The following is a 16,933-nucleotide window of genomic DNA, read 5'->3' as shown; positions in this document are numbered from 1 at the left end:
ACTGAACTCGATTTGACCCGACTTTAAAATTGATATACAATTATGTAAAAAAACAATATGGGCACACAATCCAATTTCAAACCGGCTCGAGACTCGCTTAACCCCAAATCAATACAATCATTCGAATGAACAGCTCTAACTATTGTTTATTGACTCAAAATACCTCAAAACACTTGTGAAAATAATGTACATAGTGTTCAACATTAAGTATCCAGATACAAGTTAAATTGTAGTATTTTGAATAAATGAACAATAGTTAAGAATATTATTTACGAATTTTCCCACTATATAGGAGTATTTTTGATGCTAAAACTTAAAATGAAAATACTAAATGTATATCGCTAAGTCAACAGTAATATAATCAAAGATATAAGTTGCTATGTTCCTCAGCAACATACGTAAATGGTAAAAATAGCATACTAAAAAGTCCACACTTTTTATTTTACTCTTAACAAAAGCGTAATTTTTTATTTTTTTATTGTGGAATAGACTCGTGTCACATGTTTTAATCTTTAATATATTATAAAATAGATAGATGAAAAAAAAGAATAAAATTTAGCTTGTGATTAAAGAATATAATATATTAATATGCTATGATAGTCCAAGATAAAATTTATAAATCAAAATGGAAAACATATCAAATTACTGATTTTTTTATATTAAATTTATAATATACTCCCATTAAAGAATATATTAAATTTCCGCAATCAAAATGCTGATTTTTGATTTCATATTCCAAATAAGAATTCCAAGCATTTTGCTGCTTTTATAGTAACAAGGAGATACATAACCCTAACATCCAACAAACATATCGAAGGCAACAGTTTTCACTGTCATTTAGATTTAGATCCAACTAATTTAACTGAAATCGAAAACTTCAATCGATTTAACGAAGTTAAAAAGCATCCAAAGCATTCTGTTAGGGCAAAATTTGCCATTAACTTAGACGACATCTACCGAGCATACTACTACGATTGCTATTTTTACATAAATGTCGTAGCGTTAACTTACGACATTAACTTAAGGCATCATTCATGGCCTACCATGCCGCAGCATACAATACCAAAGTGTCAAATCACTTACAAAAGCTAAACTTCACTTGCATAATCCTCGCATATTTACACCAAATTGGGGTTCGGGGTTCACCAAACCAGCCCTTTTCAGCAGAAAAACATTGAACTCGACACATTTTCATTCAGTTTCGGAAGCTGTGGCACGGGTATCGAGCCAGCTGAAGTCATACCCCCATGGCTTGATGACGTCTCTGAAGTGTCTTCAAACTTCATCCACTGTCCCATTTGTGTGGCTGCCAAATGGGCATAGCACACCGGGGCAACTGTACAAAAAAGGGTCCAAAAATTCAGTTGTATTGTTGAGATTTAGGTGTTATATGGCTTGAAATTTTCGAATTAAGTGAATGAATTGAATGCTTACCGACAGATATAGCTGTTGTACTCCTCTGATACCTGTACAGCACAACACATTAGTTGGTTTGTTCCTTAAAATGTCACATACGATACGGCTGATCAACTCAAAGAACTAATTAGCAGCACGGCATAAGAAACTTACACATAGGAAAGAGAATGCACAAGTTCCTGCAAATCATCTGGGGAGAAACCCACCTCATCCAGCAGAACATGATAGTGGGTAGGCCTTGTAGTACCCTGCAAAGCCAAACAATTGCAGGCGTAATGTTAGCATTACACGGGGCATATACACGGTAAAGCATAGTACGACTACAATGTTAAGCATGTATAAAGAAAAAAAAAAAAAAGAAAAGTTTCACGTGGTAACCCTGAAATATCGACTTTTCCACTGTGGTAGACAAATATTTTTTTATTCCATGTGGTGACCTTAAGCTTCCAACTTTTCCACATGGTAGACAAAAGCGAAGTGTTTTTGTTAACTTTAAACTATTTTTCCCGAACAGTATTTTTTTTCAAATAACAGACGCCATGATAACTCCAATTGGCCACATATTCAGTCGAAATGAGTGATTAATTTTACCAAAAATTTAACATTTAATCAACCACATGGAAAATTTAGAAGCTCAAGGTTACCACGTGGAATTATTGTCTACCACGTGGAAAAGTGAAAACTCAGGAGTCAGGGTCACCACATGGAATTCCCCAAAAAAATCATATGCATGTAAAATATAAATATACAAGGCACCGATTGAGAAGCTGGGGTTGGTGCTTACAATCATTCCAGCGTGTGCACACATATAAAAGTCATAAGTTCTTGGATGGCAGACACTGTTATCAATCACAGTTCCTGCACAGCACAAAAACAGAAACATTACACAATTGCACTAGACTACACAGCAAGTTTACCAATAATACAGTATATACCTGGAGGAACGTTTTCAGGAGCACCCGGCTGGAAAAACTTTGTGTGGTGATTCTTCTGAGCAACAATCACCACGAACTTTGGGTTCCATTTCTCATCAAGGAATTTGCACGACTGCAAATTAAGGAGTTTGCAAAATATTTAGATGCTAAGGTTCTAATTTATTAGAAAACGAGCACAATGGGAAGTATGCATAGTTAAGAGCAAACCTCAATGATTTTGTCGAGCTCAATGTTCAGCACTTGATTAAACTGTGACTCACTTACACCGTCCCTATATCGATCGAGAGAACACCAATAAAACAAGAAAATTAGAACGATATTGACAGAATTTTTTGGAAGAACAACCTTCCATTTACCAAAATTCCATTAAGTGACAGCCCGTCTTGTATGAGACCGTCTCATGGTGAAACGACCTCAAAACAAGAAGCCCATTAGCTAAAAGTTTCTATTATTAGTTATTTAACCCAAGTATGAGGCATGTCCCAAACCCATCTCATACAAGAATTTGTGAAAGATAATACAATGGCAGGGGATTAAAAAATTCATCATTTAATCAAAATAAAACCCACACCTAAAAATTATGACGTGTTCAGGCTTTCTCTTCCCAGAACTGACGTAGAAATCAAGCAAACTTTCCCTGATAAAGAAAAAGACAAGTTACTAAAATTTAATGAATGGCCACTCCAATTTTGTGTTAGCACACCAATGAGACGGTTTTATGTTGAAACCTCATTATTCCTTCGTCTTCAGTATCAGATACAGGTTTAAACAAATTGTCAATCATCTCAACTTTTGGAGACTGAGTCCTCACTGACGCCCTGTATCGCGAAATCAATGGCCACTGCCTTGAACTCACAACCTATAGAGGAAGCAGAATCACAAAGTAATTTATTTTCTTGAGGGTGGGTGGGAGTGAAGAGGAGTCTAGCAAAAGAAACATACAGCAGCAATTGACGGCACATCAGAGTGCCCTGGTGATCCGTGAGATACATCCATACCGAGAATGATTGTAGGAACCTTTGATACCAAAGGTATTGAGGGATTGTGCTCCACAACCAACATTGAGTTGAGACCACCAAGCTATACACAAAAACATGAGAAAACACTTATATCCGGAGCATAGAGAATACACTAAACATCTTGTTATCATCATCATCATACCTAGTGTATCCCGTTCATAGAACTATGATTAGGGTCTGGGAGGGAAGGAAGGTGGCAACTCATACCCATAAAGGAGAGTGCGGCCAAAGAGTCCCTCGGCACGAGAAAAATCCAGATGAATAGTCAAAAACATATAAATAAATAAAATACAAACAAATAAATAAAATACATACAAATAAATAAAAGGAAAAATTACCCAAAATAATACAATCTTTTCACAATTTTCCTACAATAATCTCACCTATTGATTAACCATAAATAACCCCAACTATTGAATCCCTTACCCAAAAGTGTTGTTCCTCAAAAAGTGACTTGTTTTTATAAGTAAACTTACATTAAAAAAAAAGATAAAATAAAATAAAATTACAAAAATATTGACAAAAATAACAAAAAAATCAAATACTAACCACTCATCCAACCCACCCCGACCACCCCACCTCAGCAATTCTCGCACTCCAACCGGCCACTGCTTTCCCTCCCCACCTTTTATACCACCCACCCTCCCCCTCCCTTTCCTTAGCTGCTCCCCTGTTGTTCATTCAGCAAATAATAAACCTCCTTTTCTCCTCCCAAGTATCTTCATATTATTTGAACATCAAAGAAATAGATGTCTGCCTTTTATGCATAAGGAGTTCATTATCCAATATGAATTTTTCAGCAGCAAATGCTTTCAAAACCTCTCAAGAACTCTTGTGTTAATAAAAAGGGACCCTAAAATCTTATACTATCAATTGATAGAAGCCAAAACCTAAAATCTTCTCAAGTAAACTATGATCATGAGAGTAGCATGATCTTCTTGAAACCTCCAAAAGAAGTCTCCCAAACACAGCAGTACAACCCACATCTAACGAAAACCAAAAGGCACATGAATTGAACATGTTTTCGGCTTTTAACTTTACAATTCAATCCTAATTCAAACACCCACAAATAAATCACAAAGAAAGCAGGATACTATCTCTTGTAAAGTAATTTAAGGGTTTATATTTTTTATTTTTTTTATAATTTGTAATTTATCTTTTTTTTCTATTCACAATGACTTGCTATTATAGTTAGTAGGTAACCAAAGTGTACCCAAAGCAAAGACCCCCAAGTTCGGATTATTCATGGTTAATTAATAGGTGAGATTATTGTAGGAAAATCGTGAAAAGGTTGAAATATTCTGGGTAATTTTTCCTAAATAAAATTATCTTGTTGAGCCTAACCTTGGCATTGATCTTCAATAGACAATTTGTGAGATACTGATCATTGACCCGAGTGGGAGCCATACATTGGGTCACAATTCCAAAGTCAGCAAGATTTTTCTTCTTCCAGGGGCCTACAAATGTAGCATACATCTATAGAAAGCACATTACTTCAATTAATGTATCAACTAATGCGAGGAAAACAAAACAATACCATAGAGATCACAGTTCTTTCTCTCCGGAAGAAGGCATAGGAGAAATTTAGGAGCACCAGGGAGTTTGGATTGTACATCCTCAAACATTTTCTCCACTCGTACAAGTGGCGGTGCACGTCGGTTTTGTGGGCTCTCCTCAAAGACATCAAAAGGCGGCTCAATGGCCTGAAATACATTTTTGGGTGAGCACATAAAAAGTAAATCAGTTAATCAACTAAATTTAAACTTTAAAAATAATCATAATACAATGCTTACAATGCCTTTCATCTCAGCACATTTGATCAGATCCCTAACAAGATTCCTAGTATCACACCGAGCAGAGAAATTCACCACTGCCCAGCGCTCTATCTTAGCAGGTTCTACAAGTTTCTGCAAAAGTACAATTATGAGAAAAAAAAAAAAAGGCAAACACAAAAATTCAGTTGTTTTAATGTCAGAAACACACCTTGTTATTAAAATTCCAACGCCCGTTACGAGGAAAGAACTCATCTCCATTTCCAGCTTTCAACTGAAACCACGTTAAAAACAACAATTCTAAGTATTACTTCATTACTCATATATCTCCAAAGATCTTACAGAAAAATCAACTCAAATTTAAGATATATGAAGATGTCAGCATGAGACACCGGAGATAAAAATTAGAAGCAGAACGGTCACCTTAGGAGCTTGAAGAACACGCCCATTAATTTGCGTGAATGAACTACTTATAGAGATCCCACAAGAACGAAGCATCGGCTCAGCATCATAATTACTGACCTTCAATGCCTGCATAAAGGAGGAGAAAGCCAACACAATAGCCAGTCAAAACATCGCATATGACAACCATGAAATAGCATAAGCATTATGGCAACTACATGAGACAAAACACTCATTCTCTCTTGGGGCTTTTGTCTAGATTTCTCCACGAGTGATGCTCTCTGAAGAGTGGATAAAGCTTTCGTGTACCTCTGAAGTGATACTAACGAACACAGCTGCAAAATAAAGTTACAACAGAAGGACAAACAAAAATTATCACAACGAACTCAGATGAAACTCGGTGCACTACAATATTCAAATTTACCTCCAGTGGGAAGTAAGTTGGTCGTTTAGGCTTGCCGACATTTATGCACGGTAGATCAGCAGAGTAGCGCAACTCTACGTTGCGGTGATTGACAAAGTAATCATAAACAGTGACTTCTGAAGCATCAGCTTCACCATTCTCATTACCCCGTTGCTTCAGTGAAAACCTATGTAAAAAAACAGAGGGCTACAATTTAATTGTTACAATCAATTGATGTGAACAGAAGGAGTTATGTGAAACAGGTAAACATACGTCTGATCTCTGCATGGCTTCTCACTAAGTCCGGTTATTTTGAATTCTTGGTTAGACGTTGTCGTCTTGATCCTCAAATTCTTCAATACTCTTTTCGCCTGTAGTAAGCATATCCACAGTTTTAAACGAATGGAGGTTCTGAAACTCAATAACAGAATTAACTGATGCATGAATATTACCTTAGCCCAATCAATAGAAAACGGATCTCTAACATTCTGGTTAGCAATTAAGAAATCCACAACGGGTCCTGGCTGAATAATCATAGTAGTAGACACATCTGCTCGACATCAAGACAGGATTAGCACTTGCATACACACAAAAAAATCATTTCATGATAAAGCTAAGAATTCAACCCCATTACCAATGTTCAGAGACAAGCCAGACTGAGTGCCCCGGAAGCTAGAGTGAAACCCACGACAACCAAGGACACCACCCCCCACATCAGCAAAGTTCTTCGGATCATTATGGAAAAATGACTGTCGAACGAGCAAACAACCCCTGAAGGAAACAAAAAAAAGTTAAGATAAAGATTGTTGACAAACATAAGTCAAAATTTCATGGTGCAAGTGACAAATCATTACTGTTTAGCAGCATGTTGTCTCAAGATGATATCTAGAACTCGCACAGCTTCCATGCTATTCTCATTTTCCTGGCCACGTATCACATTTGCTATGGCTTGCATAGGAATCTTTGCAGCAAAACTAAGTTCAACTTTAAAAGTTTTAGACTGGTAAGGGCGCCGTACTCTCTTTCGATCACCCTCATTTGGATCATCACGCCCATCAGGACTTGCATTACCATTATTATTCCTGCAGAGAGCAAATTGGCACCTTCCATTAGTAACAAAATTCAACTTCAAAAAAACCAACTATGATGAAACACATGACAATTTAATATAGGAAAAATTGATATTCATAATCCAACCTTTCACCCATCCACAGTGAATAATCCCACCTTTGGATTATTTTCTAATAATCGAACCTTTGTCATACATTTGTCCACAACAGACCATATAACATACCATATTACTATTAATAATAGGGTATGATGTCAGTAAACTAAGACAAAGGTTAGATTATTCACGGCAAAGTAATGGTGAATGTTGGATTGTGAGATTATTCACAACAGACAAGCAAAAAATTGAATGATTAATGTCAATTTTTTCTGTAATATATCATTACCTAGCTGAACTGACTTCATCCAGAACAACAGTAAACTCGAGCTTATTGCCTGGAAGTGCACCAACAGTAAACAAACTCTTTTCACCATCATAAGCAAAGCTCTTCCCAGACAACTCCGTGTCATATGTTTCCTGAACCCTATCAAGAACTTTTCTGCCTACGCCCTTAGCTTCTACAGGCCGTCCATCCTCATACATGAGGTTGACCTGTGTATGTTTTGTTGCAATATTAGCTTTATTTATAATAAAAACATTTTAACAAACACCAAAAGGGAATAGAACATACACTGTAATGAAAGAAGTGACCTTCCACATTAGACACACTGACTTTAAAATGATTACTGAGCAACTGTATCTTTTGCCCTTTAGTACCAAGACCGCGTCTAGCAATAGGAACTCGTTTCTTCTTTGGCGGATCTTCTACTTTTATAGGAACAACGTCGGGTGGAATTTCTGCCGGAGGGGGTGGAGGTGGAGGTAAAGCTTCTGCCGATCCATTTCCATCATGGGAATCCATACTCTACTGCATGTTTTAGCCAACACAAAACAAGGAAATAACCACTAATGTTAGACATCAAGAAAAACATTTCCATCATGGGAATCCATAATCTACTACAAAAACAACTTGAGAATGACTAGAAAGCTAGGACATGGTACACTGATAAAGAATACATTACTACCATACTACTGTTCAAGCATGAGGTACATAAATCATGATAATATCATGACAATGTGCCGAAATTTTACATTTACAACAAGAAAAAAGGTAAAACAGAACTCATTGGGGATTCAATTCCAAAATCAAGAGTTCCTTCATAAATTGAAAAGAGACTAACACCTTGTTGGAAAACTTCACATGTAAAGAAGATCCCACATCACTAAAATAGTAGGTTGTGGAGTTGTATATAACATTTGTAGGCCCTATTCACACGAATGGGCCCACATGGTGATTATGCAATCGATTGTCATTACCTAACACATCTCATAAAACCACTTCATGAAACTCAGTTCATAAATTTTGAAAAGCAGGACAAAAGATAACAACACAAGTATGAACAATCTAACAAAAGATAAAGTTGAAAATTAAAATGGTACAAAGCCACAAGCATTCACCAATATCACCAAAAGATATCAGCACAAATATGAACATTCTAACACTTAAATCTCAAAAATATGAGCACACATACCCATATACATCAAAGTACAAGGAACAAAACCACCCATTCACCCATTACAAGTAACATTTCAACTAAACCATCATATATATAACCAAATGCACCACAAACACATCTGTTTATCCCCAAAAAGTATAACAAACAAATCACAACATGCAGGAATGAAATGATGAAATTGAAGTATTAGAGACTTAGCAAAAGACTTGAAACCCAGAAAATAAGACCAAAAACAAAGCAGTCTAAGAAGATCTAAAGTAAAGTCAACCAACTAAATCAAGTAAAATTTATACACCACAAATTTCCGAACATGCAAAGAAATATTACAAGGTCTTATGAAAGGTGATTACTAACAGTCTAAACAAATTTTAGTTTTAAATACCCATTTCCCTGATAAATTAATTAAACCAGTAAACTAAACAAAATTCAACAGAAATCTTTAAAAAAAAATAATTAAAAAAACATTTTAAAAGCTGAAAATGGAAACAAAAAATACTTTGTTTTAGTGACATAGCAGAAAAGTACAAACAAAACGGAAAAGTACAAAAAAAACAGAGACCCAGCAACAAAATTAACAATGGCATTGCACTACATCAGATCAAAAATACCATAGCAAGTGAGAAATCACAGGAAAAAATTGATCGATGAAATAAAAAAAAAAAAAAAAAAAAAAAAAAAAAAAAAAATAACAGTGACGCGATAGTTTGAAGTAAACTCACACAGGAGAGAAGAAAGAGAGGTGAGAAAATGGGTTGAATGCGGACAGAACCCTAAAAGCAGGAAGTAGGAAAAGTTAAAGGAAGATAGAATGTGAGGAGATAAGAAACCTTTAAGGACGGTATCCGGTTTCCTCTCAGTGCTAAATGCTTCCAAATTTTGGTTTATACCCATTGCCCTCTGTTTGGTACTTGGTAGATTATCTCTTTTTAGGAGGTTTTGGCAGGTGGGATTTATCCTGACTTTGTTTCATAAAAAATGTTTGTTAGTTTTAAAGGGATAGGAATAAGGAATGAGACTAAAAAAAGAAGAAAGTTTTTAACAAAAATGTCTTCAGAAAAGGTGGGTATTTTAGTTGAGACTTTCAGTTTCATCTTTTTCTTTCAAGTGTCTAATATATAAATAAGGGATGAGACTTTTTATCGTTAAAGTTTCATGTAAAGTCTCACAAGTCCTATTTTCTTGTGCCAAACACCCTCCTTAATGAAAGAAAATCATTGTTTATTGTAATGGTAATTGTATGTATTTTAGAGGGCATTTAGTATATTTTGATGAAATTGAATGGGAATGGGAATGGAAAGAAATAGTTAGGTGGTGAAATGTATAACGATTTACCTTGTCAAGTGCCTAGTTGAAAAAATAAAATGTAATGGAATCAGATTACCTTCTCTTACAATTATGTTTCCGCTGGATTAATAGCGTTATCAAAGTAAGGAAATCAGATTTTTCCTATTAGAGAACTCCATTACTTTTGAGGTCTAGCAAACAAATGGAAATACTAATTAAATGTTTACGTTTTCCGCAACAAATCTTGGCCAACCAAACATCTTTAACCAAAATATTCTCGATTTAGATTTTTAAAGAAGGTTATGTATTCATCCTATATTTTTCTTACTTCATCTTTTCCATTATATTTGTTTTATATAAAATTTGAAAAATTTATTTCAAAAATTTCACATGTTTTCTTTTAAAAATCTAATATTTACTTTTTTTTTTTTTTGAAAAGTCTACATTTCCATTGATTTACTTTTAAGGAAAATTTGATTTTGAAGTTATAAACTTTTTTTCTTTCATTTTTGAAAGTTTTTGACTTTGACTTATCTTTTAAAGGTTTTAACTTTAATTTATCTTTAAAATGAATTTGTTTTTAAATGTCATTTTACCCATAACCTAATCAACAGATCATCTACCACCACCTTTTTTAATTTTTTAAATTTAATATCATTAAAAGTAACTTATTCTCTCTTCCATTTGTTTCTTCCATTTTCTTCCTTCTTGATCGACCATTAAAACGGGTTGGTGATCTGAAAAACTTCTTCCTTTTATTTTTTCTCTCTCCATAAAAAATGATGAATTTGTATGATAAGATTCCAATAAAATGATAAATTTATAAAACTGTCTATTATTTTCCTTTCACTTTCTTCATTAGTAGAGATATAATCACAAAAATTAAAACAAACAATTATAATAATGGTGAAGAAAAAATGAGATGAGTTTTCTAAATCAACTGGTAACAAATAATTATAATAATATTTGAATACTTAAATAAAATGCAGAGGCGAATAAAACTGAAAAATGGAGCATCACCTCTTTTCTACTTATTTTCAATATAGTAATATCATTTTAATGACTCACTCCAGACATTCATCCCAAGATTCTTCAATAGAAGCTAAATAATAAAAAGACAACTTCAACTAGAGCAACCTGAGAATTAATCGAGACAAAGAAATTCAATGATTTTAGTTCTCATAATCTCATCTTTTTTTTATCTTAGGGTGAACGTAAAAAATATTTTGATATTCATCTTTCCTTTTAAAGAAATGTATTTGTAATAATAAGTTATTATACTCTCAGCTTGTCTTGTACGAAATAATCTGTCCATATTTTTAGCTTATTTTTCTAATTAATCATTTTAAAATTTGTTAGTGATCAATTTAAAACACTATGTACATAGGTCAAGCTAATATAGATAGTCTCATCATGAGATCAACTCAGTTAAGAATAAACTACTCTTATAAGAGACTGTCTCTCGGTGAAACGACCTCAAAGCAATATTTTCATAACTAATAATTTGTCTTATTGGACAATTCTACCCATGTGTAAGGCACGTCTCACGGTGAGACCTTCTCTTACAAGAATTTGTGTTTAAGAATTTGTAATATATAATATCTTACGTTGTTGGTTCATATTACGGGCCTAGTATTATTAGGTTTTCCTATTATTGTTAGATTTTCTATTTTTATTAGGTTTTCCATTGTTCTTACTCTAATTAGGTTTTCTAGAGGTCTTATATAAATCCCTCTTAACCAACTGATTATCTACAATCTTGAATTCTCTCGTCACGTAATAATAAAATATGTTCTCTTCCTGTGTATAGATGTATCAAACACATTCTTAATGACCTACAATAAATATGTGTGTGATCATTATTGTTTTCTATTAATGTTTCTTACATTTGTTACAACAACTTAGCATTAAAACTTTCAATTTTTTGATTCTTGGAATTAGGGTTTTGAATCTATGCAAGAAAAAAGTCTTGTATGAAAGTCAAAATCGCTAACTTGAAGAACAATTTCAGTAGTTCAAGGTGGTGCAATTGTAGTCAAATTCAAAATCTGATGGTAATTATGTAGCGAGGACGATGCATTTTCAATTGAGTTTTTCAACTCAATACGTGGATCTAGAGTTTCAAAGCGTAAGTTAGTGTTAAAAGTTGGTGCTCCAATAATAATGTTTAGAAATCTGGATCAGTCCGCCAACTTATGCAATGGTACACGTGCACACGTCTATTAGTTGATCATCTCTGTGATCATGTTATACAAGCAACTGACATATCCAAATCTAAAATTGTTTATAAGGTTTTCATTCCAAGGGTTTCACTCACACCTTCTGTTATTTTCGAAATATTAGTAGATCTTTATAGAAAATAATTTCATGTATCATTGTGTTTCACAATGACGATAAATAAGAGTCATGGACAATCATTCCCAAGTTGGTTTATTCCTATCTAAGTTTGTCTTTAGTTAAGGACAATTATATGTCGTAGTTTCTAGAGTCACTAGCAGGGAATGTTTGAAACTCTTATATTTGTTAAGTATAGTGAAATATATCATCTCACTAAAGATATTGTATACAAAGAAGTATTTCAAAACCTCTAAATGATTATTGAAATTATAATTATACAAATTAAATATTTATAAATTTTTATTTTTTGGTTAAATATAAATGTTTACTTGCATCATTATTTATATACATAAAAATGTTTATTATCCAATTGTTAAAATAGTGAAATTTTTTGATCATACATTATAACGATAAATATGAAATCAGATAGTAATAAAATATAATTTAACATTTATTTATAAATTTAATATTTACATATATACTGCTACTAAAAATATGTGCATTACACGGGATTCTATACTAGTAGTATTTTAAAGTTGGAGTTTAATAACCCTATCATTATGATGTGATGATGGATTGATTTAGAGAAATTGTGTGTAGAGCTTAGAGATTGGTCATGTGTCGATTTACACTTTGTGGGATTGTATGTTTTGATCTCAAAGCTTAAATAACATGTAATGTTGGATTTACACTTCCGACATTTGATTAGTGGTACTAAATGGAGGTAATGAAAATGATTTATAGAGTAAAATTTCATCAAAAGTTCTATGTCATTCCCATAGTGATGAAACTTTAACACAAAAAGCTATTTTTTTTAACAAATTTCCATTGTTATCTAATACTACATCTCCCAACGATAGTGCATTGGAATGAATTTTATAAAAGGAAATGAGATGATTGAAGTTGGACAAGCATGATCATTAAAGTAGCCAAGAGATTTTTCAACCGCTATTACATTAATTTTAATTCTCATTACCACCATTTATTACCATCTACCAAGGGTCGTTAGAATTGATTTGGGCGCTTTTGAAGGACTGATGTGAGAAATGGACTTCATAAATAACATATTCTCTTTAGGTTAGTGATCGTCACAAGAGTTGTGGAATTCACTTGTTGTGACAAAGTCCTAAATCTCACAATGATGGAGGTGAGTTTGATCACCTAGTAGCTTACTCAATGGCATGCACACTTGAGAGCGAAGATGTGAGTACAATGGAGTATGAGAGAATAAGGTTTGGATCACTTAATGAAGTGATCAATGATGATGACTTGGAGTGCTTTGATAAAGGCTATGGAGTGCTCAAGAAAGGTGTTGAGGTGTGCCTTGATCAAGTCAAGGCTCGAAGAGAACATTGCATAACCAAGGCAGCAGCTCAACACGAAGACAGAAGCCAATGACCTCGCTTCGACCGAGCGAGGAGCAGCCCAAAATTGTCGAAAAATTCTATTTTGTGCGGGAAAGTTTGTGGGTTTTTAGAGTTTTGTCCTAGGGTTTTGCTAACATGTTGTGGGTTATATAAAGGCCCCAATATGCTTAGGAAATCAGATTGTGTGAGGCTAATACACTAGCAACAACTAGGGTTTATCATCAAGAGAGTTCTTTATTATATTAGTGTATTTGAGTGAGACCACCATTAAAGGTGAGGTCTTTGCTTTGAGAGAGTGTTCTCAAAGCTTGTGTGTGACTTCTTATTAGTGTACGTTCGTATATTAATGAAAAAACCCTTGTTTGAGGGGGAGGTATCTGTAGATACCTCATAAACATTATTGTTGTTGTCTTTGATTGTTGTGCTTTGTTTTAGGGTGGTTCTTTGTGCATCTATTGTTGATTGTTCTTCACCAAACATCAAAGCCTATTCACAACATCACTAAGTGATTTGATTAGTTTTTAAAGCCTTGGTTTACACCTAAGAACGATGTGAAAGTCGGTTTGAGCAAGCATAAGCTTTAAGATCCTCTCACCTTGAGAAAGAATTTATTTTAAGGGAAATTCCACATGGTAACATCCAATTTTCATGAAACGTCAGTGGTAACACTTTTATAAGATTTTTTCACATGATAGTATCAACTTATGCACTATTCAACTGCAATAGCATTTTTTGTAAAATTCTTGTTAATTTCTGTTTAATTCATCATTTTGTAAGATTTTTCCACGTGATAGCATCCAATTTTTGTTCTCAAATGTTTAATTCACTATTTTAACTTTTAATTCACCGATTAATTTATCAACGTCCATAAATGTTGTAACAATTTTATTTTCATTCAAATTATCAATATTATAAAGTTCAAAAGGTGCATTACAAACATTAATAAATAATTTAAAAGGCGCATTTTATTAGCTCAAAAGGTGCATTTTATAAGTTCAAAAGATGCATTCCAAGCACTAATACATATCTACTTAGTTGTTACAACATTTAAAGGCGTTGATAAATTAATTGGTGAATTAAAAGTTAAAATAGTGAATTAAACATTTGAGAGCAAAAATTGGATGTTACCATGTGGAAAAATCTTATAAAATGATGAATTAACCGGAAATTAACAAGAACTTAACGGAAAATGCTACGACAGCTAGATAGTGCATAAATTAGATGCTACGATGTGGAAAAATCTTACAAAATGCTACCACTGGCGTTTCATGAAAACTGGATGCTGCCATGTGAAATTTTCTTTATTTTAAAAAGTATAAAATGCTACAACAAATGAGTATTTTCTTGACCCACTGTTGACCCGCCAATGACTCATTTTAATAAGATTCAAATGACCTGCCCCACTATCAACCCATCTCATTATCGACCCGCTAAATATAACAAAGCCTGCATCTCAGTAGTGGACTAACTCGTCTCATTAACCAGCTCTAATCATATACCTTGTTAACAAGTTTTTCTAAGCTAAACTACAATAATTTTTTATTAATAATATTATTTATTAATACTAACAATTAAACGGATTGTTATCTCACCAAATTAACAAAGCATCTTCATTTTATCCAAGGTAATCGATGGCTTGGTTCTTTCAACGGTATAGATGTTTCGGTTGAAAGTAAAAGTGGTTGAGGGAGTTGGTGGTTGGTTGTTTAGTTCTTCTATTTGAACTGCCATTATTAATGAGTGATAAAGAGAGAGAAATCAAGGAAAATATTTGGTGAGAAGAGTCAAAATGCTTGAAGCACAAATGAGAAAGCAGGTGCAGGAATAAACACATATATACATGTCAAATTGATCGGTTTTTTTGTTTATTTATTTATCACAAATTAACATCGGTTGGTTTTATTTCTACCTACTTAGAAGGGAAGGGCTACAAAGAGAAAAATAGAAGGCAAAATCTTTACATAAGAGTAGAGGTGTTTAAAAGAGACTTGACGACTCGATATTCACTCGATCTTATGATCAAACTCGATTTGACCCGACTTAAAAACTTATTTACAATTATGTAAAAATTAATGTAGACACAAAACCCGATTTTGAATCAATTTGAAATACCTGAACCCAAATTGACCTGATGACTCGATGAGCACCTTTACTTGAAAGTTGGAAATAATTATATATGTTCCAATCTAGACAAGACACAATTCTCTATTTAGAAAGTAATAAATTCCTTCGTTTTCTAATGATGTTTCCATTTTCATTTTGGTCGTTTCATTTGTTGTTCCTTTAAAAAATACTCCTATTTATATCAACATCTCACAAATTTAAACATAATTAATATTTTTCATCCTAATTTTAATAATTCATTAAAAATAAGATTTTTTATATCTTCCACTAACTTTATTTTAACATTTTTATATTCCTATTAATTTTATTTAAATATTTTTTGATGTCTACCGGATCTAACTTTTTTCCTAAACATTCCTTAAAGGGAATATCAATAGTAAACTAGTACTTGAAAATTTTCTATAACGCCCACGATACGTACCATTTATTAAAGTAAACTAGTACATGGGTTTCAAGATGCTGATTTTATTTTACTGGTCTTACTCTTACATAAACAAGAATCCTGAGCAATTTGCTTTTAGCATGACAAAGAATACTACTTTAACACACACAACTCCAAAAACACATCCAAAGAAAATAGCTTTCAGTCGGTTCAAGAAGTTCAAAAGCCAGGGTTTTCAAAAATAAAAGCATCCAAAGCAGAACATTCTATAAGGGCAAAACTTGCCATTAACTTAAAAAACATCAACCGAGGGCTACAGCTACCAGTCTTACCGTTACTACTTACAAAAGTGTCGATCACATTAACTTAGGACATTAAATTAATGCATAATTCATGGCATACCATCACCATGCCACAGCATCGGATACTAAGTGTCAAATCACTTTAAAACAAAACCCAACAAGTCGACTTCACTTGCATAATCCTAAACATTTACACCCAAGAGAGGGGGTCAGAGTTAAACCAGCCCTCTTCAGCAGAAAAACATTGAACTCGACACGTTTTCATTGAGCTTTGGAAGCTGAGGCACAGGTATCGAACCAGCTGAAGTCATACCCCCGTGGCTAGACGATGTTTCTGAAGTGTCTTCAAACTTCATAAACTGTCCCATTTGTGTGGCTGCTAAATGGGCATAGCACACCGGGGCAACTGCACAAAATGGCCAATCAATTTCAGTTTAGTATTATTGCGATTCAGGAGTAATATGTCAGCAAAATTTAAATTAAGTGAAAATAGTGAATAGATCGGATGCTTACCAACAGAAATAGCTGTGGTACTCCTCTGATACCTGTAAAACACAAGACGACA

The 16,933-nt window shown here is 33.6% G+C and overlaps 2 protein-coding genes across 6 annotated transcripts in view; both read right to left on the bottom strand.

Annotated features, from left to right (window-relative positions):
- Nucleotides 1-857: 857 nt before the first annotated feature.
- On the bottom strand, nucleotides 858-9,387 carry LOC130805552 (protein argonaute 4B-like). Of its 3 annotated transcripts, none has more exons than XM_057670334.1 (23): nucleotides 9,294-9,387; nucleotides 7,687-7,923; nucleotides 7,402-7,607; nucleotides 6,802-7,029; nucleotides 6,582-6,718; nucleotides 6,400-6,497; nucleotides 6,221-6,318; nucleotides 5,969-6,134; nucleotides 5,763-5,879; nucleotides 5,566-5,673; nucleotides 5,354-5,416; nucleotides 5,164-5,277; nucleotides 4,908-5,073; nucleotides 4,715-4,827; nucleotides 3,294-3,431; nucleotides 3,080-3,210; nucleotides 2,923-2,988; nucleotides 2,559-2,622; nucleotides 2,352-2,463; nucleotides 2,201-2,274; nucleotides 1,570-1,664; nucleotides 1,435-1,466; nucleotides 858-1,336 (listed from the first exon to the last, which is right to left on the bottom strand). In XM_057670334.1, the coding sequence occupies exons 2-23, from the start codon at nucleotides 7,915-7,917 to the stop codon at nucleotides 1,161-1,163; spliced, it is 2,733 nt and encodes a 910-aa protein (XP_057526317.1). In that variant the 5' UTR covers nucleotides 7,918-7,923; nucleotides 9,294-9,387; the 3' UTR covers nucleotides 858-1,160. The 3 variants fall into 3 exon arrangements, with proteins under 3 accessions (XP_057526317.1, XP_057526312.1, XP_057526324.1); XM_057670329.1 differs by lacking the exon at nucleotides 9,294-9,387 and adding an exon at nucleotides 8,588-8,987; XM_057670341.1 differs by having other exon boundaries at nucleotides 858-1,466; nucleotides 9,292-9,331.
- A 6,911-nt stretch (nucleotides 9,388-16,298) lies between these two features.
- The window catches only part of LOC130805538 (protein argonaute 4B-like), a 33,629-nt gene continuing 32,994 nt past the window's right edge, over nucleotides 16,299-16,933 (bottom strand). For all 3 annotated transcript variants that reach the window (XM_057670324.1, XM_057670317.1, XM_057670320.1), the window contains exons 22-23: nucleotides 16,882-16,913; nucleotides 16,299-16,774 (exon numbers count right to left, since the gene is read on the bottom strand). In XM_057670324.1, the coding sequence (XP_057526307.1) occupies nucleotides 16,599-16,774; nucleotides 16,882-16,913 (208 nt within the window). In that variant the 3' untranslated portion in view covers nucleotides 16,299-16,598. The remainder of the gene's footprint in view (nucleotides 16,775-16,881; nucleotides 16,914-16,933) is intronic.

This window comes from Amaranthus tricolor, chromosome 1 (assembly GCF_026212465.1).
Source record: "Amaranthus tricolor cultivar Red isolate AtriRed21 chromosome 1, ASM2621246v1, whole genome shotgun sequence".
Taxonomy (NCBI): domain Eukaryota; kingdom Viridiplantae; phylum Streptophyta; class Magnoliopsida; order Caryophyllales; family Amaranthaceae; genus Amaranthus; species Amaranthus tricolor.
This window is presented reverse-complemented; position numbering and strand designations above follow the sequence as displayed.

What these genes read in the sequence shown, in the direction of transcription:
- LOC130805552 (XM_057670334.1), bottom strand. Translation starts at nt 7,917, where the DNA reads ATGGATTCCCATGATGGAAATGGATCGGCAGAAGCTTTACCTCCACCT. An exon ending in GTCACTTCTTTCATTACAGT is followed by an intron (nt 7,608 to 7,686) that starts GTATGTTCTATT and finishes AAACATACACAG; the next exon opens with GTCAACCTCATGTATGAGGA. An exon ending in TCCTGAAAACGTTCCTCCAG is followed by an intron (nt 2,275 to 2,351) that starts GTATATACTGTA and finishes TGTGCTGTGCAG; the next exon opens with GAACTGTGATTGATAACAGT.